Source organism: Panthera uncia, chromosome D1 (genome assembly GCF_023721935.1).
Source record: "Panthera uncia isolate 11264 chromosome D1, Puncia_PCG_1.0, whole genome shotgun sequence".
NCBI lineage: Eukaryota > Metazoa > Chordata > Mammalia > Carnivora > Felidae > Panthera > Panthera uncia.
The window spans coordinates 43,377,169-43,403,135 of NC_064808.1; the positions used below are offsets into that span (position 1 = coordinate 43,377,169).

The 25,967-nt window shown below is 35.9% G+C and overlaps 1 protein-coding gene across 8 annotated transcripts in view; it reads right to left on the minus strand.

Moving 5' to 3' along the window:
* Window positions 1–843: 843 nt before the first annotated feature.
* The window catches only part of FAR1 (fatty acyl-CoA reductase 1), a 75,228-nt gene continuing 50,104 nt past the window's right edge, over window positions 844–25,967 (minus strand). For 7 of the 8 annotated variants that reach the window (XM_049649679.1, XM_049649698.1, XM_049649708.1 and 4 more), the window contains 9 exons: window positions 24,381–24,560; window positions 22,001–22,178; window positions 20,924–20,968; window positions 20,692–20,810; window positions 19,503–19,570; window positions 17,846–18,017; window positions 10,039–10,168; window positions 3,865–3,992; window positions 844–1,121 (listed from right to left, as the gene is read on the minus strand). In XM_049649679.1, the coding sequence (XP_049505636.1) occupies window positions 959–1,121; window positions 3,865–3,992; window positions 10,039–10,168; window positions 17,846–18,017; window positions 19,503–19,570; window positions 20,692–20,810; window positions 20,924–20,968; window positions 22,001–22,178; window positions 24,381–24,560 (1,183 nt within the window). In that variant the 3' untranslated portion in view covers window positions 844–958. Of the gene's footprint in view, window positions 1,122–3,864; window positions 3,993–10,038; window positions 10,169–17,364; window positions 17,537–17,845; window positions 18,018–19,502; window positions 19,571–20,691; window positions 20,811–20,923; window positions 20,969–22,000; window positions 22,179–24,380; window positions 24,561–25,967 lie in introns of all 8 variants that reach the window. The other variant, XM_049649688.1, reaches the window with a different exon arrangement.

Here is a 25,967-nt window from a genome sequence, read left to right on the forward strand (position 1 = left end):
ACTGGAAAGACTGTATAAGCCTTAAAAGTCCTATTAATATAATGTACACAGGGAAGAGAGCACAAATATGGTGAATCCCTCCCCACCTGCACCCTTCTTTGCCAGTCTCAAGAAATCCTCCAGCTTCAAAACATGAACACAATTTCACAGGACTGATTTTTATTTGGTCATAATGTGGAGAAGAAAACTGTATTCGTCTTCTTTTTGACACTAATAGTCTTATTGAATTCGTTCTCATTTTCCTTTCTCTGATTAGTGGTCTGATGCACATCATTTTTTTGTAAGCAATCAGTTGCTTCCATTATCAGAAGGCTATATGTTATTCTAAAGGCCCTACTGGATCTAATGAGTTTGAGAATCCATACCACCATATGCTATGTATTTTTTGAAGGAAAATGAGAACATGTCTTTCACGTTGGAGACCACTTAATAACTTACGAAATGATGTAAAAATAGTTTGGCTATAATTTTAACAAAACTAAAACCCACTTCAACTGATGAAAAAAACCAAACACCGAAGAATTAAATATCTACCAACTTAGCTATGTATTCCTGTCCAAATAAATGCTTTCCACTGCACTATATATTAGAATTAGAAACTCACTATATGTTAAGGCATATTTTAATCAATATGTTCCACAATTGCACAGTTATACTGGTCAGTGTTCCTATTTCCCCATTCCTACCCTCACCCCACCCCTTGTCCCCAGGGATCAAAATGTTAAGTCATGGTTTTGGTGGCTATTGTAGATTTGAGCTGGCATAACCACAGTGTGTTCACTAGATTTTTGTAAGCATAAACATTAAAATGTTACATAAAATGTACCATACTGTACTCCACACTCTGATCTAAGATGGTTTAATGTCTTGACAAAAGGTGAGATGACTTAAGTACATTTTACATTTTGTGCATTTAGACCACCATATGCATAGATGTTCTAATGCTAAATTCTCGTCTTCAGTATCTCATAGTGCTGGATGCCCGGAAGTATGACAGAAACTTGTAACACAGACTAACCACAAAGTACCAGATGTTTCTTGCCATTTGTGATCTTGCAATAAAAATGCGCCAAATCAGGATCACAAGGATAGTATTGAAACCATACCGTATGTTCCTCAACCTGAAAAGCAAATCAAGAGACATATCAGACAATGTTTTCTAGAATAAAATATTGTTGGATGGCAGATAATCAATGCCCCGTTGCTGATCTCATCAAAGCTCAAATCCATTACGGTATAATGACTGCAGAGCAAGTCATTTTGAAATGTAGCAAGAAGAAACAAGTTTTCTTCCTCCACTCTACTGTCCAACTATTTGGTCCGGGAAGTTGCTATGACATATAGGTCTCCTTGTGCTAGGCTAAGATTGGCCAATTGAAAAAGAGTTCTCAAAGAGTTTAAATATACGGATTGTGTATGAGCACCTATTCGTTTCTCCTTTTCTTTACTACCTTAATGCCCTTTCTACTTGTGGAACAATTCATCCATTTTGCTTTATGACCAGCTTTAATTCCAGTCCGAAAATAATAGCAACCCTAGAGATTGATACAAAACAGCATTGAAATACTTTTTTCAAATGATGACGCCTAAAATCATCCACCCAGCTTAGAACTGAACTGAATTTCTATGAAAGAAAGTTATTATTTTAAATGCTAATTATGTTAAAACTATTTAATTCTAGAAACTATGTCTTTTTTAAAAAAAAATTTTTTTTTAACGTTTATTTATTTTTGAGACAGAGAGAGACAGAACAGGGGAGGGGCAGAGAGCGAGGGAGACACAGAATCGGAAGCAGGCTCCAGGCTCCGAGCCATCAGCCCAGAGCGTGACACGGGGCTCGAACTCACAGACCGCGAGATCGTGGCCTGAGCTGAAGTCGGACGCTTAACCGACTGAGCCACCCAAGCGCCCCTAAAAACTATGTCTTTAAACATATTCCAAAAGTTTCACTTTCAGAGGATATTCCTTAAAAAAGGCATACTGAACATGGATGGGAAAGTGTAAAATATTCTGATAGAATTCTTCATTATTCCATATTTAACTTCATGTTTGTTATTGTACCACAAGTATAGATAGTGTCATTCTAGGATTAAAATGTCGGATTTTTTGTTAATATACTTAAAACTGTAACCAGTGATATTAGTATTTTTTATGATAGGTTATATTTTATTTCAATAAACTTTGATATTTAGACCAAAGAAAAAAAGAGTTCAAATCCATTACTAATGTGAAACTTATTTAAAATTAACTAGAAGCCCTTAAATTAGAAAGTCTGCAAAAGTCAAACAAACCTGACCATGCAGTCCATCAAACACCACTTTACCTCTATCAACCATGAATAAAACAAAGATTTTTTAGAACAAAAAAATTTGGGACACAAATTTATTCATTCAACAAGTATTACTGAGCATCTTTCTGTATGACCAGGACGAGGTATACTGTAGGTAAAACAGACATGCCCCTTCTGGAGCTTCCCATCTAATCTAAAAAGGTTTGGGCATTATATACATCATCCTACAGACAAAAAAATAAAATATTTTTAAACATCTTTAGGTACTTCTAAGCTGTCAGACATGCAAATTCACTCCTTCACTTACAGCTGACAGTCACATTATCAAAGGCCAACTGGACAAATCCTCATCTATGAAAGAAGCATGGCATGGGTCCATATAGAAGGGCCCTCCCAGTCTCAAAGAGTAACATTAATGTTACTGTACTCATATTTCAAAACCTTTTTTATATTTTCAATGGTGTTAGAAAGGAATACAAATGTTCAGGTACATAACAATTTACATAAATTCCATTACCTTCAATAGACAATCCAAGATAGGACTATAATATACAAATGATGGTATAGACAAAAGAGCTCATGGGGCACCTGGGTGACTCAGTCAGTTAAGCGTCTGACCTGGGCTCAGGTCATGATCTCGCCAGTCTGTGAGTTCAAGTCGCTGCATTGGGTTCTCTGCTGACAGCTCAGAACCTGGAGCCTGCTTTGGATTCTATGTCTCCCTCTCTCTCTCTGCCCCTCCCCCAATCACACTCTGCGTGTCTGTCTCTTTCTCTCAAAAATAAAAGAGCTTTGAATTAGGAGTCAAAAATCAGTATTCTAGTTTGCTCTGCTGCCTAATGCATATGACCTGCAAACACAACTTCCCTAAACCTCCATTTCCTCAACTATTTAACTAGCTGCCCTGCAAAGCCTCATAAAGTCAGAAGACCAAGAGGAATAATGTGAAAGTCTTGAAAGCTGTTTTATAAAAACACTACAAATAAAAGAGGTTACTATTGAAATTAACTACATCTCTGAATTATGGGTAACAGTGATTTTTCCTGTGTTTTGAGTTTTTTTAAACAATCAGTATATATTACTTTTATAATGAGACTAAAGGAATAATTATAACTCTTGTTTTAAAAACAAAGAAAAAATTCTATGCTGAATGATGTATTATTATATCGCTTTTCCTCTTCCAAAGATGTATTTGACAAAGGGAAAAAAAACAAAAGAAAAAACACAACACTTCAAATAAACTACCTCTAGTTTAAAATACATTTTTATTTTCTCCTAATATCTTTACTTCTTCAGTAGCAATACAAAGGAAGGAAGTACAAAGGAAAATAGTGATTTTCAAAACTAAATTCCACCTGAACTTAGTGCTAAGGAACAGGATAAAGACAGTAAGTTTGAACAACCTTAGGCTAAATACTACCATAGTTCCAGTGCTAACGTAAGCACTTTTCCTAAATAAAATATTACACTAGCAATATACCAGCTCACCAAAAAATAAAACAAAATAAAATAAAAAACTGTGTGATAATTCATAAGGAAGACACGATGCAATCAAGCCCATGTAAAAAACTTACTTGTTCAGATGTTTTCTAGCTGCAGGGAGGCCAGACATTTCTTCATTCAATACATATTTCTTAGTTCCCATGCAGTAGTTCTCTATATATTCTGCCCAATGTAACTGCCGTACATCAATATTAAAGGTCTATAGAAACAAAACAACTATCAGTTTTTCTCTTGAATAACTTTTTCACAACTGGTCAAAAATTCATACTTTTTTTAAAGGCTAATTCCACATGACAAGATTACAAAATGTTTATAGTATTAACTTTTAAAATCTTACTGCTGTTCACAAAGAAGTTCTTAATCCCTATTTTATACCTCCCATGAAACACAGAAACATTTCAGGAGATAATCTGAAAGCTCATGTCAACATTCAAAGAGAAGTATATATGAAGTGTAAGGAAAAAGCAACCTTCTTTTTACACTAAAAAAATTAAATCCCATTGTCCAAATAATCTATGTGTTCCTCACCACTTTATACACATATTAATATATTTCCAGTATTTCTTCCTGAACATCCTGCAAACCACATGTATTACCTTTCCTATAGAACAGTAATGACATCAAGAGAAAAAAAGACTTTATGTAAGCTAGCTTAGGAGTTTAGGTAACAGTAAGGAGCCCATCTGATGAAAAGGATAGATGAATCTAGAAAAAAAAGCTTTACAAAAATGTTACTTTGTGACAAAATAAGAAGGCTATGCACGCTCAGTGCTTCTCCATACACGATCAGATTATTTTTCAGAGTGAGAAACAGATTATTCACTATTTATCATCACTTATCTGAAAATATCAAGTTGCAGACCAAAAACAACTACCATAAATAAATCACTAAAGTAACACTGCACTAAATGGAGGCTCGATTTGGGGCGCCTGGGTGGCTTGGTCGGTTAAGCCTCTGACTTCGGCTCAGGTCATGATCTCACGGTCCGTGAGTTCGAGCCCCGCGTCGGGCTCTGTGCTGACAGCTCAGAGCCTGGAGCCTGTTTCAGATTCTGTGTCTCCCTCTCTCTCTGCCCCTCCCCTGTTCATGCTCTGTCTCTCTCTGTCTCAAAAATAAATAAATGTTAAAAAAAAAAAATTAAAAAAAAAATAAATGGAGGCTCGATTTAAGATGGGAGAGATTATGAGACTATGTTAACTGGACTCCCACAGGAAGAGTGAAAAAGAATGGAACAGAGACACCATCTGAGAAGACAACAGCTAGGAATTTTTATTTCCAAAATGATGATACATTAAGCCACAGATTCAAAACACACATACACCATACACATGCAAGTACCTGAGCATATCAAGAATAAAACTGTTGAAAGTCAAAGATGAAAATTTTGAAGACATCAGAAAAAGATGTTATGGGTTACCTCCGAAGGGACAACTATTAAACTGACACTTGACTTCCCAAAAGAAATAATAGAAGCCAAGAGACTATGAGAAGATGTCTTCCAGTGCTCAGAGAAAACTGCTAACACACAGTTCTATACAGTATAAACATCTTTGAAAAATAAAGATGTTTGCAGAAGAATAAAAACTGAGACAATGTGATATCAGCAGATGACTCACACTAGAGGAAGAAGCACACCAGAGGGTATTCTTTAAGCCAAATGAATAGGATTCTGGATTGAAGTCTGGAGACGGAAGAAGAAATGAAGAGCCACAAAAGGCCAATTATGCTGGTAAATCTATGTGAATACTTAGTAGAGTGCAATTAAGAATAATGGTGGTGAGGCATACAACACACATACAGAATTAAAATATATAACAACAGCAGAAAAGTATTAGGCCTTGCATTCTCCAAAACAAAAGAAGTATCAATATTATATTAGTCTTTGATGAAGTGAGGAAGGATGCTGTAATCTTTAGAGAAACCTAGTAATACAACTGAAAAAGAATATATTTTATGTAACTAATACAGATGGGGAAAATACAAAACTGTAAAAAATAACCTCAAAGAAAACAAACAAAAACTTAAGACAAGTAAGACAAATAGAATGCACTAAGCGTTAGATTTAAATCTGTTATCAAAAATTAAATTATGGATTAAATCCTCCAAATAAGGGTCCAAAATTGTCAAACTGAAAAAAGTAAAATACAGCAAAACTATATGCTGCTTATAAGAGGAATATCTGATAGCTAAGGATACAGAAAGTTGGAAATACAAGGACAGAGAAAGATATATTTCTACCAACAATGTATATAGGAACTCCCACTGGCCAACGCCTTACCAGAAGGGTAGGCTGTCAAGTTTTGCATTTTTGCAAACTGTTGAGTAAATATCTCAGTCTAATTTCAGTTGGCATCTCCATTTTTATGAGTGAGGTTGAGTATCTTTTCCAATGGTTAATCATTTGCATTTACTTCTCTGTAAACTGTTCATCTCTAGCCCATTTTCAGTAGGACTGATGTTTTTTGCAATTTCTACACAAACTTTTTATGTAATACGAAATGCACGTTAACATCACATTGCGATACCACCATATACCCACCAAAGTGTCTAAAATTAAAAATTAAAATGAAAGGTCAACTGTTGGGAGGATGCATATTAACAGGAACTCTTGTACACTGCCACACAAAATGTCAATCAGTACAACTACTTTGGAAAACTGTTTAGCATTATCAACTACGTTGAACATACAAATACCCTTTGACTGAGCTATTCTATTTCTAGATATATATCCTATATAAATGTGTGCACATGGCTCAAAGAAGAATTATTCCCAACAGCCAAAAACTGGAAATAACCCAAATATGTTATCAACAAAAGAAATGAAAAAATACTGTATGATACCATTTGTATAAAGTCAAAAATGAGTATACTATTTAATGTCAGAATTCAAGATAGTTGTTACTTTTGGAAGGTAGTTATTGGGAGGGGGCACAAGGGGATCTTCTGGGGACAAAAATATTCTATTTCTTCACCTGGATGGTCACTTTCTAATAATCCACTGGGCAGTATGTGTTGTGCACTGGGATGGGGACAAGGAAGATGGGAAGGGAGAACATAAGGAATCAGTAGAAGCCACAAATCTTTTAACCTGGGATTCTCTGCAGAACCCTGGTAACTGGGACCTTCTGTTTTGATGCTGCAGGCAAGGATGAAGATTGATTACAGAATACTGCTGCAAAAAGATAAAAATTCCCAAAGCTGTATCCTCAGAGCAAGGGTGAAAAAAAGAAGTAAACCCACCACACACAGAAGTGGGCAAAAAAAAAGTGCACACTCAATGCCTTTATCACGCACGACCAGTAACATGTACTAAATCTGCACTATCTAATATGGTAGCCACAAGCCACATGCATGTCTGGGAACTTTGAAAGTGATTGGTCTGAACTGAGATTTGCCGTGGAGTATAAAATGCACACAGGGTTTCAAAAGCTCAGTATAAAAAAATTGAAAGTATAATATCATATAAACAGTTGTTTAAATTTTCAGTGATTTTTAAATTTCTGTTTAAATTATATATTATTTTGGATATATTAAATAAAACATTAAAATTTTTTAATGTTTATTTTTGAGAGAGAGAGAGAGATAGAGCAGAGACAGACGGAAACACAGAATCCAAAGCAGGCTCCAGGCTCTGAGCTGTCAGCCCAGAGCCCGACGTGGGGCCTAAACGCATGAGATAAGAGATCATGACCTGAGCTGAAGTCAGACACTTAACCGACTAAGCCAGCCAGGCGCCCCAAAGTACTAAAATTTTTAAAGAAAGACGTGGAAAGAGAAAGGAAACTGCCCCTGGGAAGATGAAAAAGAAATCTCCTTTGAGAAACTATAAGCATGAACCAGCCTATTTAAGGCCCACATTCACTTGAGTTAGGCTAAAAACTTAATCAGATATCTTAAGGTGGTCCTGGCCTGTTAATGCCACCTGGCTAGTTAATGCTAATAATCACTCACTGGGCTACTGGCAGAAGCAAAGGCGAATCCTTATTGGAAAAGTGCAATTTCAACATATGCTTCAAAATATTTCCACAGAAATCCTCAAGGAATATGAATATACAGTCAAACAATAAGAAAAAAAAACAAGGTGCCATGAGTGAGACCCAGCATAAACAAAAGACGATCAGGTGTTACCACTGCACAGCCTTTAGAAGTTTGAATTATCAGACACAGAATTTAAAACAATTATGTTCACCATGTTTCAAGACATGTCTGTAAGAGGGGTGTCTGGGTGGCTCAGTCAGTTGAGTGTCCGACTCTTGATTTTGGCTCAGGTCATGATTCCAGGGTTGTGGGATCAAGTCCTGCATCAGGCTCTGTACTGAGTGTGGAGCCTGCTTAGGATTTTCTCTCTCTCTCTCTCTCTCTCTCTCTCTGGCACCTAGGTTGCTCAGTTGGTAAAGCATACAACTTCAGCTCTGGTCATGATCTCATGGTTCACGAATTTGAGCCCTACATCAGGCTTTCTGCTGTCAGCACAGAGCCCACTTCAGATCTGCTGTCTGTCCCCCTCTTTCTACCCCTCCCCGGCTTACATGAGCTCTCCCTCTAAAATAAACATTTTTTTTTAATTAAAAAAAAAAGATTCTGCCCCTCTCCCCCGCTTGCTCTAAAATAAAAATCAAAAAATAAAAAAGAGAAATAAAGGAACATCTGTAAGATCTGAAAAACAAATTGAATTTCTAAACATGAAAATAACTGAACCCCCTTATTCAACTGGGTGGCGCAGACAGGGCTGAAAGACTGCCACAGACCTTTTATTAACCATTAGCTTTCCAGCCAGAAACAAAGAGATAAAATACAAGATAAAACTTAAAAGAGGAAAGAAAGAATGATGTAAAATATATTAAAATTTCACAAGAAGAGAATGGTGAAGAGGTGTGTGTGTATATATATATATATATATATATATTTTTTTTTTTTTTTTTAAGTTTATTTATTTTTGAGAAAGAGAGAGAGAAAGAGATCATGCATGCGTGAGCAGGCGAGGAACAGGGAGAGAAGGAGAGAACCCAAGCGGACTCTTCTCTGACAGCGCAGAACTCGATGCGGGGCTCAAACTCAGGAACCGTGAGTTGATCACCTGAGCTGAAATCAAGAGTTGGATGTTTAACTGGCTGAGCTACCCAGGCATCCCAAAAGAGGCCATATTTGAAGAAACAATAGCTAAGTATTGTCCTGAACTGCTAAAACACTTCAAACTTCAGATCCGGAAAGCCCACTTGTGAAACAGGATACATTTTTAAAAATTAAACCTAGACACATTCACAGTGAAACTGCAGGACACGAAAGAAAAACTCTGAAAAACAGACAGGAATAAGAGAGCACCTGTAATGCAGCAGCAAATTAGACTGATTTTTCAACAGCAACAACATAAGTGAAATATTAAAGGAATATAAAAAGAAAGTTATCCTTCATGTACTGAAATCATGTTACAGAAACAGTGAAATAAAGACATGCCAGGCAATCACAAACTGAGAGCTCACTACTAACAGACCGCCTACTAAATCATATTCTGGGATTCTGGATACATTTCAAACTGAAAGAAAAGGGTCCTAAAGAGAAGATCGAATAGCAAAGCTACTGGTAAATATTTAGTTAAATCTAAATACAACTAAACAAAGTCATATCTAATTACAGGGTTTCAATAGAGAGCTAAAGTAATGTATAACTATGTAAATTAGTGGGGTGGTAATCACAGTTTAAACATTTTAAGGTCCTAAATATCATTAAAAAGAGGCTATAGAAATTGCTTAATTTAGACTTTGTTAGATATGTATGTTAAAATACCTAAGGTAACCTCAAAAAGAACACACACAAAGAATTTAAGTTTCAAACGAACAGAGGGCGAAATGTAGAATGATAAGAAATTAAAGAATATATGAGGTAAAACAATTTCAGAGGGAAGGTTTTTTTCTCAAAATTCAAAGAAAACAAACTGAAGGAAAAATGCATAAAGAATTCTAGTTTCTCTTTGAATCTCACTAAAGGGAAAAAAAGAACCAACATTTCAATCATACTTTGAAAACATCTCTGCCACTCTCAAGTACTTACGTTATAAATTCTAAGATAAAGCAATTTTATTTTACCACCAACAATTATGATTGAAGCTTTAATGAAACACATATAAGTAGGTCAAATGTCTTTCTTTTTGCATTAATGACTGGAAAATATCCAATTATTTCTCAGGTTGCTAACGGCTGTCCAATTAATATGCTATGTTTTCTAAAATAAAACAGAAAATACTTGCCTTTTTATCTTCAGGGTTTAGTTGATTCATCAACATATTGACATTGTCAGTATTCCAAACCCAAGAATTACTTGTGAAATATTCAAGAAACACCATAGCTTTGTGAAGACGAGTTATTGTTTTCATCATCCTGTATTATGAGAAAAATTGACAGATTCATAATTCGCATAGATTAGGAAAAATCTCATCACCACCCAAGATGCAGTTTCTATATTGAGATAGTAGCAATAAAATTATAATTCTGTAATTCATTCAGTAAGTGACCAAATCACCAGAGAATATTTCTGCATCTTGGAAGAACATTTTATAAATCCAAAATGAAAAAAAAATTTTAAGCAGCAGCAAATGAATTTAATACTGCCTAAACAGAGTTCTATTGATATATAAAATTTTCATAGGAAATACAATACTTTAAGGTCAAATTTTCTTCTATAATCCTAAGCAAATAAATGGATTCAATTAGTATTCCCTTGTTCTTTGTTCCTTAAATCACATTTTAGTTTGGCTAAAATTACTAAGATTTCCTGTGAATTTATAACATAAGGAGTTATATTGTGATCTCCACTCTTCAGCATCATGGAGGCAAAGTATACAGAAATATTCGTTTGCCATTTAATCATCTCTCTCTACATACATTTTTAGAGTAATTTTCTCTTTAACACAGACAGGTATCACTCTTGATTGTCTGAATGTGCTGTGAAATCAATGACTGATGCTGAAAACTTTCTGAAATAGATATTCAAGATATTCACTTACCTCCCCAAATCCCCCATTATTCATCCTTACAGAAATATTTTTGTTTGATATTTCTTGTTTGTTCCTTTTTAAAAAGGATGAGGGACCTTAATCTTTAAATCTGTCATTTTATAGATCATGGCTCACTGTAAGTCACTGATATCACAACACTACCCAGAGCAGTAACATCTATACAGTAATAATTACCTATGGTAAGTAGGAAAAGGGAAGAAAGAACTTTTTGAAACAAAACACACACCAAAAATTCCTGACCTCTGATAAACAGAAAAATAGTTTGTGGAAAAATAAAAGAATTGTTTATATTCCCACAATAAGGATTAGCATTTACATAGTTTAGAAAGTCCCAAAATTAGGGGTTTTAGAAATGGAGAAAGTGGGAGAAAATTAGACCACCAGAAATGGAGGGAAAGTCAAAACAGCAATATTAGCTAAGCAATTCTGATGACATATTCAATACATTTAGAAAGAAACCCTGAATCCAGAATACTAAGAGAAATTGAGACAACATGGACTATGCAGAGAAAAACTGGTTCATGCAAGAAAAGAATTCCAAAATAAAACCTCCATCAAACACAAAAAAGAATTATTGGGCATTGAAGGTTGTATTTGGACAGGGATAGCTCAGACAGATAGAAAGCACATGGCGGGGGGAAAAAACAAGACATGCTGCTTTTAGAAAAGATTAGACCTTTTCTTTTTTCCCTAAAAAACAAAACAAAAAGATGTAACAGATCTGTAATTAAATCAATATCTACCATTACAACCAGTGTAGTATACTTGAATAACACACATACACATTTTACTTAACATCATTTTCCAACATACATCTTATTAACAAGTTTTTCTTCCTAATTTCTTTGTCACTGACAATTCTCACCTAGTCTTATCTTCAGTTTCACTCAAGTGACAAATTACCCTGCAACCATTCAGCCATTCAAAACATAATTATGATAAAAAATTGGGAGAGGGAGAAGGAAATCTGAAAGGCCATATATGTGTAAAGTTCACAGAATATTTATCAAGCAATAAAAGTACTGGATTGAATACTATGGGGATAAAAAGAAACTTGAAACCTTGCATAGTCACTCTGGTTAAAATGCCCTATGAGCAGATAGATGCCTGGGACTACATCACCATGTATGTTCTGAGTATGTATTCTTTATTATGGCAACCTGCAAAAACTAGTCACAGTCCTTTAGGGTAGGGCTAGCTCTTCATGGTCATCTAGTCCAGGATTTCTCAACTTCACCATTACACACATCTTGGGCCAAATAATTCTTTGTGGGGGGCTGTCCTGTTCAGCATCTAATGGCCTCTACCCATTAGATACCAGTAGCATCCCTCCCCTAGGTATAGTAACAAAAAACGTCTCCAAATATTTTCAAATGTTCCTTGATGGAGATACTGCCCTCTATTAAGAATCACAAAGATGTGGGGCGCCTGGGTACCTCAGTCGGTTGAGCATCCGACTTCGGCTCAGGTCATGATCACATGGTTCACGAGTTTGAGCCCCGCATCAGGCTCTGTGCTGACAGCTCTGAGCCTGGAGCCTGCTTCCGATTCTGTGTCTGCCTCTCTCTCTGCCCCTCCCCCACTCATGCTCGCTCGCTCTCTCTCTCTCTCTCTCTCTCTCAAAAATAAATAAACATTAAAAAAATTAAAAAAAGAATCACAAAGATGAAAAATATCAGACTCAATGAAGTTAAGCTAGAGAGAGTTAAAATAAATAACCAAAAAAATAAGGCTATGGAACCATTTTTTTAATATCATTTCTAAGAGTGATGAAATATCTACTGCATTTCAAGAGCTACAGTGAATAATTTATACTGCTTCTATCTGCAATAATGTCATGCATCCTACTCCCCAATGACTATTAACCAGGAAGCCTTAAGATGCATGTTTGATTTGTACTTTTTATAATTATGTTAAGATATATATGTAAGTTAGATTTTTATCTAGCTGACATGCAGAATAATGTAAACAAGTAGACACCACGAATGACATGATTAACATTACTGTAATAAAGAAGGAGGCACTATATTAAGGCCCCAATATAAGATATAAAGCCCACTGCCTTGCTCAGTAAATATCTGAACAAATTACATAATATGAATTATAAGACTTTGTACTTAACATTTATAAAACTGCCTAAATAAAAAACCTTTCTGGCTCTTGTTACTTTTAGACTATAAGCTCCTAGAGGTCAAGGATCATTCCTGCTTTGATACTTAGTCTTGCACGGGACAAACCTCAGTTAAGAAGATTCTTCACTTGATGTTTTCTATTTGGAGCAGACTTTAACTTCCAAAGGTGATTATATTACCTCCTATCCTACACGCTCACCTACAGTATCACCTTGACTATCGCTCCATCAAGAGGTAAAGGTAACGTATAACCAACAGAATGAGGTAGGAATGACACTATGTAACCTCCAAGGGTGGGTAAGAAAAAGTGAGAGAGCTTTCTGCCTTGTTCACTGGAATACTCACGCTTGAGGACTTCAGTTGCCATATATACCATTCAACTCCCTCTAAGGGTGCTGTGTTGTAGGAAGTCCAAATTAGTGCATGTGGAAAGACCGCACAGAAAGGCTCTGAAACCACATGATGTGAGAAAGATGCCCAGCCACTCTAGCTGCTCTGAACAATCCCTTTTCTTTACTACTCCCACAGTGTACCTGAACCAGCCTCTATCTCTTGAAAGACCCTGAGCTAGAACCACCTACATAAAGCCTTCTAGAATTTCTGACCCACAGAAATCATGAGAGAAATAAAATGATTGTTGTTTTAAGACACTAAGTCTGATGTCAATTATACTTCAAATGAAAAAAAAAAAAAAAGATTCGAAGTTTGAGGTGATTTGTCATGCAGCACAGGTAACAGAATAGATATGAGTACCAGGAAAGTATCAATACAATCAGTACTGGGAATGAGGGGCTACTATAATAAACATCTAAAACATGTAGTATTGGCTTTAGGATCAAGTCGTAACAGAATCCGAAGGCCCTTGAGGAGACCACTAATGAAACCTGGAAGGACCAAGAAAAGAATGTTAGTGGGAACTTCAAAGAGCTTAAAGGAAGATGCTGGTGAGGGCTTAAAGGAAAGTGAGGAAAATATTGTTGGAAGTTAGAAGAACGAAAGTGTCACTTGCGGTAACATGAAAAATAAAAACTGTACCTAATAAACCTGATCTAGCCGAGAAGGTTTCCTCAAAAAGAACAAAGATGATCATTTAAAAAAATGAACTGAGTAGAATCTGGGAAGGAATGTAAAATATCAGCCAGGAATCAGTTAAGAAAGAGCTTCCAAGGGGCTCCTGGGTAGGTCAGTCAGTTAAGACTCCGACTCTTGATTTCGGCTCAGGTCACGATTTCACTGTTTATGAGTTTGACCCCTGCATCAGGCCCTGCACTGTCAGTGCAGAGCGTGCTTGGGATTCTCTCTCTGCCCCTCCCCTGCTTGCACTCACTCTCAAAAAAAAAAAAAGAAAAAGAAAAAGGCTTCTGAGCATAGATCAAATCCAGAAAGTAGATGTAAGACTCTTTAAGATCTCAGAAAGATCTAAAATTGTACCTCACAGAACCTTTCAGATAAACAAAAACTCACTCCAAATCTTAAAGACATGTCTCATAGAAACTCTACTGTTGAAGAGGCAGAATATAAGAGTATTGTTCCATAGCAACCTCATAAGGAACTCAAGATAGAAAAAGGCATGTCCTAAAGAGTTCTGTGGGTATGGCTTTGATGTAATGGAGTAGACGGCTTTAAAATTAGATATACAGGAAATGTGTACAGTTTGAAAAAGAATCCTATCAGTTTACACTTAAAGGGACAGAGACCGTACTAAGTGAATAGAGGCCTCTGGATCAAGACTCAGCAAACCAGAGCTTAGGGGCCAAAGCCATCTGTTTTTATAAATAAAGTTTTATTGGAATATAGTCATGCTTATTCATTTACATATTGTTTATGGCTGCAGAGTTGAGTAGTTGCAAGCTGGAAGCTACATTTAACAGCAGAAGCGAGTAACAGCAACAGAAACTACATGGCCCTTTACAGAAAAAGTTTGCTGATCCCAGCCCTAGGGACTCACAACCTTTTATGGGCAAGGAAGTAGGGTAAGAAGATGATTCAGTTGCAAACACAGGCCTTTTTTTTTTTTTTTTAATGAAAAAAGAAGGATGACTCAGAGGGCAGAGCCAAGAGCCTCAGAGAACAACCAGAGAGTAGGACTGAACCCTAATTAAGAAACCATCAAACATGCCTAGCTGAAATTCAAAACTGTTACAGACCAGTGATTGTGCAAAATCGTCCAGTCATTTTCCTATGCTTATCCATGTTGGGTGTGCAGGCAGCAGGTAACTTATCACTTTCATTCATTGGTTTTCAGACCAACACTTGAGGAACTGTACCTGCAAAACCACTCCTAAACAGCCTCATCTGCAACTGTGCCAGATTCAGCAGACCCAACAGTGGCTTCAAGCTGATGCAAGGAAGGTCTTGGTAGGGGGGAAGAAATAAGTGTATCCTCCACAAGGGAGGAACATGAACTGTCGTGGCCAGGAGGCTGACCACAGCCAATTGCACTTTCCAAAATGGCTTCAACAATACCTTTCAACTCACTTGCTCAATTTTACATGATCTTGAACATTCTCTACATTCCCTTTCCTTGACTCTCAGAGGACATGTGACTGGCTTGTGACTTCAAGAATAAGTTGGTAGGTAGTGGTGCTGTATCATTTCCGTAGGTAGGTCAGAAGCACACGGCTTCGCCAGCCTGCTGAAATGCTTCTCCTTGAAGCCTTCGGTCACCAGATAAACAGTTCATTTCCCCTAAGGCTACCACCAGTCCTTGAAAAGACACTATAGGAAGAGATCCTGCCGCCACTTTAAGAAGAGACAGTGATACAAGGTGCTCTGCTGCCTGCCCCCTTTCAGCCCCATCTGAATCTGACAATCCTGTGAAAGTCTCCCAAGCCAAAACTGTCCTGCGGATTCCCTCCTGAATTCCTGATCCTGAGAGAAACAATGAACTGAAAGAAATGATAAAATAACTTCTGCTGTTCTGCGGCGCCTGGGTGGCCCAGTCGGTTGAGTGTCCGACTTCGGCTCAGGTCATGATCTTGCAGACCGTGAGTTCGAGCCCCGTGTGGGGCTCTGTGCTGACAGCTCAGAGCCTGGAGCCTGTTTCAGATTCTATGTCTCCCTCTCTCTCGGACCCTCCCCCATTCATACTCTGTCTCTCTGTCTCAAAAATAAATAAACGTCAAAAAAAAATTTTTTTAAATAAAAAATAACTTTTGTTGTTCTGAGCCACTAAGTTTGAGATGATATGTTATGTAGCAACACCTACTATAAAGGATTTAATAAATTTTGGCTATTCATTCATTTTTCAAGTTTACTAAGCCCCTTTTACTGTATCAGGCAGGCTTTGTTTTTACCCTGTTGTACTTTTGTGGACGTAGTTTTGACTTTTCTGCTCTAACGTGCAATAACCTTATTAATATCAAGCAAGCATGCAATGCCATCTCTCATAAATTTTACATTTGCTTTTTAGCCAGGAAAGAATGATGCCAATCATAAATACTGCATTTCACAGATCATTCTAGAAAAACGTGAAAATAATTTTGATACACTTTGGATCTTTTTTCCATGAAGTATTTCTTTATCTAGTCTAAAGTTGTTCAACACCTCTCACATATTTCAATACTTAACATACTGGGTTAGGAACGTAACGGACAACTGAATCCACAGAAAAGCCCTACAAGTAACTCAGATCCTGATACACTATAACTGGCAGATACCTCACTTTTATTTTTTGACAGTTGATGGAAGATCTGGAATCAGCATCTTCTTTATACATAAATACTCAAATCCTGAACTCTCCAATCAAAGGCTCCACTGTAATGCCAATGTAGTTAAAAAAAATAAATATATTTGTGGTACATTTCACTATAATTCTGGTAAAGACAGTGGGAGGGGAGGACTTTAAGTCTGTGGGGTTTCAATAAGAAAGAAAAGAAGAAAGAAAGGCTATATAACAACCATAAGAACATAGAAAGTTTTTCATTTGTTAACTTTTGTTTTAAACTATGACATTCTCAACCTGGAAAATTAGTCAAAAACTGTAATTACCATATTATAAGCTGAATGGGCAGCTGAGATATTTCGAGCAATTAAATTTTTAGAAGCATTCTACGTTTTTTTCATATAAAACTCCACAATCCACTCAGAGCAAAATATTTCACCCTTAATCCCCTATAGACTCACCTCTAAGTTTTTAAGGGGGAGAGACGGGCTCAATTTCAGCTTATAATAACAATGACAACCTTGATGCTGGACATTTCCTCTATTATGGGATTTTGGAGGATCAATGGCCCAATAAAATGAGATCCACAGTCTCCCCAAATATCCTCAATTTCTAAGAAATGTCCTAGCGTCCTGATTGTGATTGTGATTATTCAGGTTAGTAATTCTAAAGGTAAAGCTCATGCTAGCAGACTTTTCGTCTCTCCAGCAAGCTTCCACCACCTTACCAATACATAGGTGTATTCACTGCTACTCCTCTTACCACGGTTTCTGACCTGTCAACCTGAGTGCAAGATCGAGCAATAATGCAGGTACTGTATGTCTGACACCCTTCCAATAATGAAGCAATAAGTTGTTGGAATACAACTTAATATTGGGGCGCCTGAATACTTGGTTTAAAGGATTCATCTTGAAGGAATGATTTAGATAATATCCTGTAGGAAAAATAAGCGTCAGAGCATTTTGAATGTTATTTGCTATTCAGAAAAAAAGACCTAAAGTTAGACCTAAAATTCAGCACACGACAATAATTTATTATCCAAACTTTAGAATAAATTAGAGTGACAACACTACCTTCGCTTTTCTGACAAAGTCTTAAATTCAAGAGTTTTCTCATTCACAAAAGGCCATTAAGCCTTATCATAAGCATAAACAAATACAGAGTTAATTCATATGCATTTTAGTGTAAGCATGGGTTGTTTAACAGTCAGAGGAACAGATAAGACAGAGCCAGTCACCATTACCTTGGGCTTCTTCCAGTCATCCTGAGGTAGATATCATACAGGAATGCTGGGGCCTTATGGCTTACAGCAATCCAGTAATGATATAAAAGGTGATTGGAGGTTAGATTTACATTGGGCCGTCTGAAGGCCTGTTCGAGAGGATTCCTCTTGAAAGTGGAAATTACATGGTATTCTGAGGAAGAAAAGTTGTGTAACAGCTTTGATAATAACCATGTAATGAAGTTTTGAAAAACAAAAATCATGTTTTTACAAAGCAAAATATTTTACCAAAGATGTCAGAGTTCACTCAATTAAAAAACAAACTTTTCTACTCTCGATAATAACTAAGAGAATATGGGTATCAGACTGCTGAGCTCGGGTGGTTTTAGGACTGCCGCTATTTATGAATTTTAATTAGATGAATGAATTTTTGCTAAAATTCACTCTTAAAAATCCTTTTAATGTTTTACCTATGTCAGTTTACAATGTCACTTTCTATATTTCACCTCTCACGATAGCTTCTTTCTTTCTGTTCCTCTTTCCAGATTCTTATTACTGTACTTACTTAAAAAAGAAAAGGAAAATCATCATCCTTTGCTTATGAATAATTAAGTTGCTCAAATTAACATACATCAACAAGCTTAAAACAACCCAAAATTAACTTCTGCTGTAATTTATTTAGTTAATACATTATCAACACAATCAAATCTATGATCTATGTTAATACTTTAATAGAAGTGTATATTGAGATATCCACTTAAAAATAACGTTCAACTTGATTTTTACTAAACTTTTACAACACAATGAGAGATTACCAAAAAAACCTAACTCATTTCAGTGTTTTAAAATTCTTAAAAGAATACTATTTAAATAATTATCCAAAAGTTAAAATCGCCCTAGTTTTTTTTTTCCTCATATGCCCTAATGGTCAATCTTTACATTGAAATAAAAATGCCACGGAAAAACCCTAGGACAAATGACATAAAGACTTACTTTAAAATCAAAATTGTTCTGCAAGGGTAACAAAAATCGTTCAATGAGAGGTAAAATAAGACCTATTACTAAATCGATGCCAAAAATATATTTTACTTTAAATTTGAAAACATAAACAACTAAAACATTATTCAATTTCAACAGGCTTTAAGTTATATTATTCCTAATTTAGAACAAGCAACACAGCATACATACTCCGTGGATTTGTGAATTTAAACAGATTAATAAATGTCATAGAAAATATTCTGACAAAACGTATCCTTCTTGCTAACTCCTTAATTCATTACTCTTGGGGCAGCCAGCTAGCTCCTGTGATATAACAACTCTTGTAGTTGGAAGGGATATTGCCTTTGGATCAACAACATCAGGATTGAGAGCACCCACAAGGGAGGAAAAGAAGCCCTGTTTCATTGCCATGGGCATCTGTCAGGGTTGCCACAGACAGCAGCAGAAAAACAGACAAGGGTGGGCCAAGGAGGGAATATACTAAAGGATATTTGTTAATTTGTGAAGTACTGCTAAGGATCACAAAGCAGTACTGGCTAATGTGGCGACTAAAATAAGAATAAATTGGTAACTCAGTGGCTTTAATGCCTCGCGGGTGTATTCTAACATAACAACTCAGTGAACATTTGAAGTTCTTTAAGATTTATTCTAACATTCAAAAACACAGGTAAAATCATACCAACTTCACCCCAGTGGAAAGGATTAGTGCTGCCTGTTGTGCAGTTATACACCATGATGTTTCTTGGTCTGCAAAGACAAAGATCAAAGCAATGAAACATAAAAAGAGGCTGGACTTATCCAATCGAAATCTTATACAATATTCAAGTAGGAAGAAATAAGGATGCTGGGTACCTTTTCTACATTGATTATTTTAAAAATTAACCTTAAAGGATTAATTTTTATGTCTGAAGGACTATATAAAACTACCCTTTTTTCCCTCCCCTACCAAAAAAAATTATTTAAAAAAATTGTTTTTCTTTTCATGTTTTTCTTGCTTATACTAGCAGGACTATCTGTTTTTAAATGTAACAAAAATGACAAACAACTACAGCTCGTCCTATCTCAGAGGCTCTAGTTTAAAAAACTTATGGGCTGAGTTCTCTTTTACCAGAAACAATATACACATATAATTATATCTCTCTTTTTCTGGAATATAAAATACGGGCTTAAAAAAAATAAGGCAGTTTATTTTATTTTATTTTTTTATTTTTTTTAATTTTTTTAATGTTTGTTTATTTTTGGGACAGAGACAGAGCATGAACGGGGGAGGGGCAGAGAGAGAGGGAGACACAGAATCGGAAGCAGACTCCAGGCTCTGAGCCATCAGCCCAGAGCCCGACGCGGGGCTTGAACTCCCGGACCGTGAGATCGTGACCTGAGCTGAAGTCGGACGCTTAACTGACTGAGCCACCCAGGCGCCCCAAGGCAGTTTATTGATTAGGGAAAAAATATATTAAGAGTTACCTGTAAATGCTACTACTCCCTTTTAAAAAGAGGCCTGAGTTGATTCAAGCTGCTCTAGTGTGCCATCTCCGAGAGTTTCAGATTTTTTATACATTGAGTTTACACCAAGTTTTAGTTTGGATTTAAAAAGCAACAGGGGGTGGGTGGTAGGGTTTGGGGGTTTTCTCATTTTTAATCCCGAATGAACTTGTCCCATCCTGTAGGTAGTATATGAAAATTAACATTAATTCTTAATTATAGCTAATGGAACTACTTGCTATATTACCTGTGATTAAACCAGTTCTTGCAATTGGAAGTGGTAATACCTATACATATCAGTAAGGATTAATTAACATTAGTCATTAGCTCCATTTTCCCTGTACAGTTACTACATATTTAACAAGTGACATTGTCACCTCATATACCTATTAACTCCGGAATACCAGGCTGCCGCAAGACTCGTGTTGACAACTACATCTACAGGAACAAGATCTGCAAGGGCATTGTTGGAGGCACGCATTGTTCGAAGAATTCCTTTCCCTGCCTTTGTTGAAATTAAAAAAACACCTTAAGATATATAAGCCAGAATGCATATATAAGACATACAGAAAACAGAAAAATATGTAGAATATTAAATCAATCAAAAGATTTACTTACCGCAATAAAGAGACCACTTGGTCCATTAAAGTTATCAATCCATCCCTAATACAAAAGTTAAAAATAGAGTGAGCTTAGAAATATTATAAAACTAGAGATTTATTATTTGAAATCTACAACCCCATATGTATACTTAGCAGTTTTCTTCTAAAAACTAAAAGACTAGATTCAGGCCAGAATCTCTCTCTCCTTCCTAAACAAAAGCAGTCTGCCCTGAAGTCATTTTCAGAGAGTTACCTCCTCTTCCATTAATTAACTCTCTACAAAGAGAATTTTATAAAAAGGAGTTTATACCTGTCAAACATTTTAGCTAAATTAAACTTGCACAAGTTTGATTCTGTGCTATTTACTGAGGCAGCATCGCGAGATTAGGGGGAAAAGGGAAATCCTCCTCAGAATAAAACAGAGGAAAAGTGAACACTTGTCAAAGCAACAAAAGAGACTATACTTCCTATAATTATAGAGACCCAGATTTTTCCTAAATCAATTCATCTGTTAGTTTATATCATCTTACTCCAGGGATTCATAAATACCGTAATGTCCTGCTTTTCCACAGCAAATTATCATAGAAATGTCTTATACCTTTCTTAGCTTGTGATCTATACAGGGAGAAGCCTACACGTTGGAAGGCTTTCCTCTTTTTGGTACTAAAAAGCAAATGAAATAAAATAAGGTCCTGAATATTTTCAGTTCTATTCCCTTCACCTCCACAAGGGAAACTAATCAGTAAATAATTTTAAAAGCCAACAAATGTTGATGTGTCAGAGGCCAGTATCTTGTCAGTCACAAAGAAAACGCGTAAGGCAAGGTATGCTTTGACTCCAGACAATATCACAGCCTTTGATTTAATTTTTAGTTAAGATTTTTAAAATGTTTACCTGCATTTCTATATCCGTGGCATTACATTACAAATAAAAGTACCAAGAGAAGTGTCTCTATGAGAACAATTTTGCCACAGTAAGCCACGCACAGTAAATAACACCTGCTCTTATATCAAACAACCACCAACTCTTTTTAAACAGAGACAAAACTTATAATTCTCAATTCCATTATTTACAAAGATTTCTAACAACTTACTGGAAAAGGTTCTTTCCAACTGGCACCAACAATCGATGGCCTTACAATCGCCACATTTAGCTTTGCTCCTTCTTGTTGTACAACATATTCTGCCAATGCTTTCGTGTATATGTATGTATTAGGTCTGTCTCCTATCAATTTTGGTGTGATATCATTTACCAGGCCATCATCCATCCACCTGGTTAACAAGGAAATTGCATGCAAAAATATTTTCAGATGTTTTACTATAAAATCAAAACCACTTAACTTTGCATATTCAAACGTATCTGTTGCTCTGACTCAATTGATTTGACAACTTTTACTAAAAAAAAATAAATGGAAGTTAATCTTACTTTCATTAAACATCAACTACAAGTCCACATCTCCTATATACAATTTCTATATCCAAAAAGGTCTGAAAGCCACGAGTTCTTTCATAAATAATATGGTAGGTAGCAATAACTGATCTCAACTGATCTGTGGCCTTGTAAAAAATACCACTTAGGGTAAATATTCATACACTTCAAATATGTTTAATCAGGGGTACTATCCCAGATCTCATTATTTCATATTGCATAATACACAGAGATTATATTTCCTTTCTGAAGTCCAAATAAATTCCAAAATTTAGATTTCATATTAAGAATTATAGGCCTGTATATAATGACCAAAACAGCATACATAATATGTTGCAATAAACAGTTGCAATGAACATACATTTACAATTAATATAAAAGATCTAGTGGTCTAAGTAGTTCATGTAAAGCACTAAAAACTATTATGTTCTCACCAGCGAGACTAACAAATACTAAAGTAAATGATCAAAATAAACTGAACCATGCTATAAAAATTCAACTAGCAACCTACTATGAAGTCACAAAATTCCTCCAATTCTCTCAATATCTCTGAAGAAAAGGTCCACTCTGATCCTATATAAAAGGAGGGTGATACACTAGGTGATACCCATGGTCTTTCCAATTCTCCATTTCCAATTCCATTATGTATGTACCTGTCTGCAAATACTCTTCCTTACTGTTTATAATGTTACACAGACTTGTACACTTAGTGTATTATCACACTCAAAAGATACCCTACTAACTGATGAGGAAGCACAAAACAGAAATTATTAAGGTAAGCTTTCTTCTGTATGTGGAAGTACTTTTTGTGTGTGGAAGAAAAAGAACCTAACAAAATTGAAGGGAGGCTGCTACTCAACTTAGGAACAATTCCACAGTGGAGAGGAGCCTTGAAAAATGGAACAGTTGCTACATTACAACAACAACAATAACAACAACAAACTGGCTAAACCAAGGAGACATTAGGCAGGAAGACTTATCACTGGGAGTTGAGTTCATAAAGCCAATCCATGAGTTACTCTAAAATTATCTGTTAGCTACATTTCTTTGTAAACAAAGAAAGGAGGTGCAGAATTAGAAGGTTACAAGCTCTTTCTCAGAAACTTAGATGTTTGGATACACCAATTGCTAAAAAGAGAAAAAGTAAAAAGCTTCATTAACTTCTACATTCAACTTCTCCCAGAGATATTAAACACTTCTGACTACTGACCTGTTGAGACCATGAGGTAAACATCTGGGACCATCTAAGAAATGGAGTTAGAAAACAGAAACCAGGGAATTACAAGAACGTCTTGGTAAGCTCTCATTCTTATTTTACTTATTTTCTTACAATCTGTCTGTTTCCTCACACTGATCAGCAGGAAAGCCTTAAAGAAAAAGACTTATTATGTGCTTATTTTAGGAGAAAACCTGGAGAAGCAATGAATACTCTATAGTGCCCTTTGGAAGAAGATAATATGAGAAAGCAGGGGACAATAACTGAAAGTGGATAGGATTTGGGGAACGAAAGAAGGCCTAAGGGAAACAGACAAGAAAAAAAAAGAAGCCCACAGGGCTATTATATGAGGATTAACAATTATGTTTAGATATGATGTACACGGGAATTTTCTATAATTCTAGTCCATTAAAGAAGAAAAGACCCTACTTTTTGTTTTTGCTCTGATTCTGTTTGTTTGTTTCACTTTATGAGAAAGCGCAGCCTGAAACAAATGAAATCCTGGCCATGCAGACTTTATCGTGGATGAGCTGTTCAGAGACCTTCCTCCAACCATCACACCTGGTCAAAAGTTCAAGCTCAACACTGACTTCACCATCAGTCATGCAGATATAAATCTATACAATAAGCAGCACAGAGTAGGTATGTAATAATTTGTTGAATAAGAAACAGATAAATGTACACATACGCGTAGGTGGAGAGAGAGAAGAGAAGTGGAAAGAAAGAGAGAGAAACTGAAATAGACCAAGAGACACATATAAATAGATAAAACTTTGGCTCCAAAGTTTGGGGATCAAAGCAAGTGTGTATAAATTTAAAACAAACATACTCTAAAGAATCAATCAGTTTCTTGGGATCCACAGGAGGTGGATAGACTACTTCATCAATATGCTTTCGATTGCAGTAGGCATATGCTGTTGATACATGCATGAATACTTCCAGATTCTTCATTTGTTGTGCAAGGAGAATAAGCTGACGTGTAGCAATCACATTTAACTGAACAGCATCTCTGTAAAAGAAAAAGTGACAATGAAAAATTGGGAAGCTTTCCCAGTGAAAAATTCGAAAGGAACTGATTTCACCTGCTAAAAAAAAATTAATTTCCATTAGGAAGACAGAGATTTTTGTTTCTTTACAACTGATCCAGGGGCGCCTGGGTGGCGCAGTCGGTTAAGCGTCCGACTTCAGCCAGGTCACGATCTCGCGGTCCGTGAGTTCGAGCCCCGCGTCAGGCTCTGGGCTGATGGCTCGGAGCCTGGAGCCTGTTTCCGATTCTGTGTCTCCCTCTCTCTCTGCCCCTCCCCCGTTCATGCTCTGTCTCTCTCTGTCCCAGGAATAAATTAAAAACGTTGAAAAAAAAAAATTAAAAAAAAAAACAACTGATCCCTTAGGTCTGATTTTGTGTATTTTATTTCAATAGAAAGAGCATCCATTCTATCCGCTCTTTAAAAAGAAAGATTTTCTGATTATAAAATAAATCTTATAGTAGTATTTAAAAAATAAAAGTACAAATTAAAATTTTTAAATAACCCAGAAATAAAAACAGAAAACTTCAGTCTTTGGCTTTTATACATACATTTTGAAGCCATGTTAGACTTCTCTTGCACTTTGATTTTTAGAAGTATACTGTTTCAGGATGTGGAATTACAAAAGAGAAGAAAGCAGAATGGTTAAGTAATTTTAAAATTCTAAGGCAGAGTCACCAGTAAGGCTAAAACAGTCAAAGAAAACTCAGACACATGAAGTTATATTATAACATATAATCCAGAATACGTTTGTTTCCCTGTGTAGTAATTAATCCAAACACTTTAAAGACTAGCTTATAAAATTCAAAGGGGTATTATAATAAAATGGGTACATTTTGTCACAAGATTCAAAAATGATCCATGTATTATTCTATTCTTGAAATTTATTCAAAATAAATAATTTCACAAATGCAAAAGTAAATATGTAGAAAATTAATCAATGAAGCATCATCTAGTAATAGTGAAAGCCTAGAGAGCCCGGATATTCACTATGAATGAAATGAATAAACTTCAACAAAGTAGTATTTTATCACAATCAAAGAAAAGAGTCATTTAAAATAATTATATGACAACTATAAAAACATGGGATATCTGCATGGATATTTTTTAAATATACACATTATAAAAAGTAAAGCAGGATTAAGAACAAGACTCTAGAGTAAGACCTGGCTTCAAATTCTGACTTGGCCTACCTATCAGCTAGCACTGGGTGACCTTGCATCATCAGTCAAGCACTCAGGCCTCAGTTTCCTCACCAGTAAATGGGAACTATAACAGAGTCTACCTACTAAGATTTGCATAAAATTAAATGAAATGAAAAGCTTGCAAGTAATTAGCATTATTCCTCAATAGGCACTGAAACAGGCATTCAGTAAATATTACTAAAGGTA